Genomic DNA, 4,976 nt, shown 5'->3' on the forward strand with positions numbered 1-4,976 from the left:
TATTTATTATTACTTTATTTAACTTTTGTACTTATTTACATTTATTTTATATGTATTTATAATTCACTTAGTATTATGGTTTGTATTAATTAAATCGTTTATATTCATTTTGTATGCATTTCTTATTATTTTATTGTTAATATTTAGTTCATATAAAATAGTTTTGTGTGCATTTCATATTTATTTCTTATTATTCTTACTTATTATAACGTATATTTATTTATTTTTTATTAATTTCTTATTCCTTTATTTCTTATTATTGTTATTATTTATTTAATTTATAATAATTTTGTGTGCATTTCTTATAATTTTTACTTATTATAACGTATATTTATTTATTTTTTATTAATTTCTTATTTCTTTATTTTTTATTATTGTTATTATTTATTTAATTTATATTAATTTTGTGTGCATTTCTTATAATTTTTACTTATTATAACGTATATTTATTTATTTTTTATTAATTTCTTATTCCTTTATTTCTTATTATTGTTATTATTTATTTAATTTATATTAATTTTGTGTGCATTTCTTATAATTTTTACTTATTATAACATATATTTATTTATTTTTTATTAATTTTTTTTTACTTTATTATTTATTTAGTTTATATTATTTAGCACGCATTTCTTATTGTTATTATAATTTATATTTATTTTTTGAATGAATTTCTTATTCCCTTATTTATTATTATTGTTATTATTTATTTAATTTATATTAATTTTGTGTGCATTTCTTATTATTCTTACTTATTATAACGTATATTTATTTATTTTTTATTAATTTCTTATTCCTTTATTTCTTATTATTGTTATTATTTATTTAATTTATATTAATTTTGTGTGCATTTCTTATAATTCTTATTATAACGTATATTTATTTATTTTTTATTAATTTATTTTTCCTTTATTATTTATTTAGCTTATATTATTTAGCATGCATTTCTTATTATTGTTATTATAATTTATATTTATTTTTTGAATGAATTTCTTATTCCCTTATTTATTATTATTGTTATTATTTGACTTGCTATTTTGCATCAGTGTTGTGTAATTATTCCTTGTGTTTGTGGAATGTTTAATGAAAAACACAGCAAAAAGAAAAGGAAAGTGGTGTTTTAAATTGAATCGATTGTTCATTTCAGTCTTAAGTGTGGATGAATACTACAGACCGAATGTCTTTAAACAAATTATATGCGATTTAATAATGTTTGCACACCATGCAAAAGCAGCAGTATTTACTGAAGGTGATAAAACACCTGATTGTGTTGCAGACACACACATACACCAGTTTACAGTTTCTCATCCACTTCATAAATAAACATATCGCCTGTTCACACATTTCCCAGCATACCACCGTCTCGGATATGCAAATACAGCATCAGATTCAGCCGTTTCATTGGTTGCTGTGATTTACGATGCAGCAAAACTATACATGCTCACACAATTAAATGTAAACCCTCGTGTTTACAGGCTTCTGGTGTGATTACTGCTTACCGTTCCTCATTTTGTAAAGCTGGACGTTCTTCTGGATGTACTCTGCAAACTGTACGGTGTCTCCGGCTTCACCCACACACAGCAGCAGGATCTTCTCACTCAGCTTGAACATCTTGTCATAATCTGGTACAAAGAGAAACCGTGTGTGACAAATATATTGCATTTTACTCAAAATATATCACATCTAGACTTTAATATGGAATTCCTCTCCTCTTCTGTCTTTATTTTTGCAACTGGTTAAACACTTTTGAAATGTCTGCAAACATTCAATAATAAGAGGTCATTCATCTTGTGCAAGATCTGCTTAATCATCATAATGCATACAACTTTTGCATTTTGGATTTGTTTGGTGTCGGACTCAAATTAATTTAACAAGCATAACACTCTTTACATGTTTCAATCCACATTGCATATTATTAACAACCTCTCATTAATTACTGAAAAAAGTAAACAATGAATGTCTTAATGTTCTAATGCATTCAATAGTTTTAGGGTTTAACTTCAAAATGGGGTGACAGAGGCTCAGTGGTTAGCACAGCAAGAAGGTCACTGGTTCGAGTCCCAGCAGGGTCAGTTGGTGTTTCTGTGTGGAGTTTGCATGTTCTCCCTGTGTTGGTGTGGGTTTCCTCCGGGTGCTCCGGTTTCCCCCACAGTCCAAACACATGCGCTATAGGGGAATTAACATCCGCTGTGTAAAACATACGCTGGAATAATTGCCGGTTCATTCCGCTGTGGCAACCCCTGATGAATAAAGGCACTACGCCGAAAGAAAATGAATGAATGAACATAAAAATGCAGAAATTCTTTGAAATTGAATATTATTTAAGGAAAGTAAATAAATACCCACTGCGTAGCCCGATTTGTCTAACATGGACATGTTTATTAACTAATTAAAGAGTGAGACAAATGTATTTGACAATTATAAACTCATAAAGAACTCTACAAGAAGCACTTTTGACACATGTAGGTGCTCCAGACATACATAGAAACCAGGTCTGAAATGACCCCAAACAGAAATATCTGAAAGATTAAATTATGCATTTTGAGAGTCTCAAAACGGACAGCATGGCGGCTCAGTGGTTAGCACTGTGGCCTCACAGCAAGAAGGTCATTGGTTCGAGTACTGACTGGGTCAGTTGGTGTTTCTTTGTGGAGTTTGCATGTTCTCCCCGTGTTGGCGTGGGTTTCCTCCGGGTGCTCCGGTTTCCCCCACAGTCCAAACACATGCGCTATAGGGGAATTGATCAACTAAATTGGCCGTAGTGTATGAGTGTGTGTGAATGCGTGTTTATGGGTGTTTCCCAGTGATGGGTTGCAGCTGGAAGGGCATCTGCTGTGTAAAACATTTGCTGGATAAGTTGGCGGTTCATTGCACTGTGGCAACCACTGAAAAACGTGTGTGTGTGTCTGTGTGTAATAATCAGCCAAGAGCCTTCAGTTCAGCGTTGCCAGACGCATGATAATTATCGTATTTGTACAATAATTTCGACCTCTGAATGATCAATAATGAAAAAAATCCTATTACGTACGATAACTTCAGAATTTTATGGCATTTAAAATTAATCTCTTTGTAATCTTATGGGGCTTCTATGCTAACTGATCTAGCTGCATATTTTATCTACTGTCTGTGAGGAGAATCGCATCTTACATCACATCTTCTCAGCCAATCAACGTGGAGAATGTCTCTCTCTCTCATGAGTTAACATTCCTGCCGCTCACTGCCGTGCTTAGGTCAGTAGTTTATAGGTTGAATCGTCAGGTCGATCATTTAAGCAGTGAAGTTTTTAAAAGTAGTGCTGAAAAGGGAGGTGAGAAGGTGAGGAGTTTACCCTTGATGTTCTCGATTTTTCCCATTCAAATGCATCATGTGAACGTGTTTCTCCAAAGGTAATCTCATCTAAACAAAGCCACAAATCGGCTCATTACAGATACTCTGAATGGGCTCATGCACACCTCAGAGTGTGTTAAATTCAGGAGGCTGCACTGCTTTCAAGCCAAGCAGCACTGTTGGAAACGAGACTTAAGGCAGGGGTGCCCAAACTCGGTCCTGGAGGGCCGGTGTCCTGCATATTTAAGTTTCAATCCCAATTAAACACGCCTGAACCAGCTAATCAAGCTCTTTCTAGATCTTCTAGGTGTGTTGAAGGAAGTTGGAGCTAAAATATGCGGGACACTGGCCCTCCAGGACCGAGTTTGTACACCCCTGTTCTAAGGTACTGGAATATATTCTTTTTTTACATATTGAGGTAATTTGCACATTGTGTACGATAATTTTCATCCAAATACGATCATTCTGAGAATCTGATATGATACTTTGACATCTCCAATCTGGCAACACTGCTTCAGTTTCATTATAAAGATCATTTGCAGTTGCTGTCAGAAGTTGGACTCTGACTCTGTTGAGTATTTTATTGAACAATAAGTTCAATTTCATGTCAAATTAATCTGTAAATTCTCGGTGCATATAAATAGACCTTTATTTCATAATTGTGTTATGATGACACACACACATAAGCAGATTGAGTCGCTTTACTTTCACTTTCACAAATGAATCGCAAACTCATCCTCAACAGCCGAGGACCGTAAAATCACTAATACCGATGAGTTGATCCAAATACAGGTTAAAATACAGTCTAAATAAAGTTTGATTAAACTAAAAGCTCATATTTTATTATATATGTAAATCAGTTCCACGCAAAAACCGCTTTAGCTAACATTAGCAAGCTAGCCTGAAACTGCTGTAAACTCCGAAGAGAAGAGAATACTTATATGCAAATTACACAGAAACGTTTAAAGAGTGAAATGTGGTTTTTTGGAGCAGTGTACAACATTAGTTTTGGTAAACATGCGTTATTCTGTCGCTGTCTGAGCCGTTAGCTTGATGCTAATATGCTAACTCACCGTGCTTCATCTGGATTATACTGCTCGCCGCGACGTTATCAGCCGCCACCAAAACAAAGTCTGGCCCCTGAATCCCGATCAAATACTCCATACTGTGGAATGAGTTTAAGGTTGATTTAACAAACTCTATTCACTTAGTGGACTAGCGCTGCAGCTCTGTCAGATATTACACAGCAAAAGCTGAATGGAAGAGCGGCGGCGCGCGGTTTACACGTCATCATAGAGAGGCCACGTGACACGGAGGTTTGTTGCTGCAGCCAAAAGTTAATGATATTTATTTGCATGTATTTATTGAAATACATGAATTAAAACAGTAATTATACCGAGTATTATTCATACTGTTTATTAAATCACCCATTAGTTGCATTTTATTAACGTCTACCTCTACCCCCAACCCTAAATCAAACCATCACAGTAATGTAAAACAGTAATTATACAGGGTATTATTCATATTATTTCTTAAATTACCAATTAAATAGCATTTTATTAACGTCTACCCAGAACATTGTAGGATTCACAATATTAGGCTCATTATTAAATACTAATAAATCCTGTATGGCATATTTAAAACATGTTATA

General features: G+C 33.5%; 1 protein-coding gene across 1 annotated transcript; it reads right to left on the reverse strand.

Moving 5' to 3' along the window:
* Window positions 1-1,470: 1,470 nt before the first annotated feature.
* Window positions 1,471-4,601, reverse strand: LOC130246515 (proteasome subunit beta type-2-like). The gene is made up of 2 exons (XM_056479502.1): window positions 4,398-4,601; window positions 1,471-1,619 (listed from the first exon to the last, which is right to left on the reverse strand). The coding sequence occupies exons 1-2, from the start codon at window positions 4,486-4,488 to the stop codon at window positions 1,486-1,488; spliced, it is 225 nt and encodes a 74-aa protein (XP_056335477.1). The 5' UTR covers window positions 4,489-4,601; the 3' UTR covers window positions 1,471-1,485.
* Window positions 4,602-4,976: the final 375 nt, after the last annotated feature.

Source organism: Danio aesculapii, chromosome 19 (genome assembly GCF_903798145.1).
Source record: "Danio aesculapii chromosome 19, fDanAes4.1, whole genome shotgun sequence".
NCBI lineage: Eukaryota > Metazoa > Chordata > Actinopteri > Cypriniformes > Danionidae > Danio > Danio aesculapii.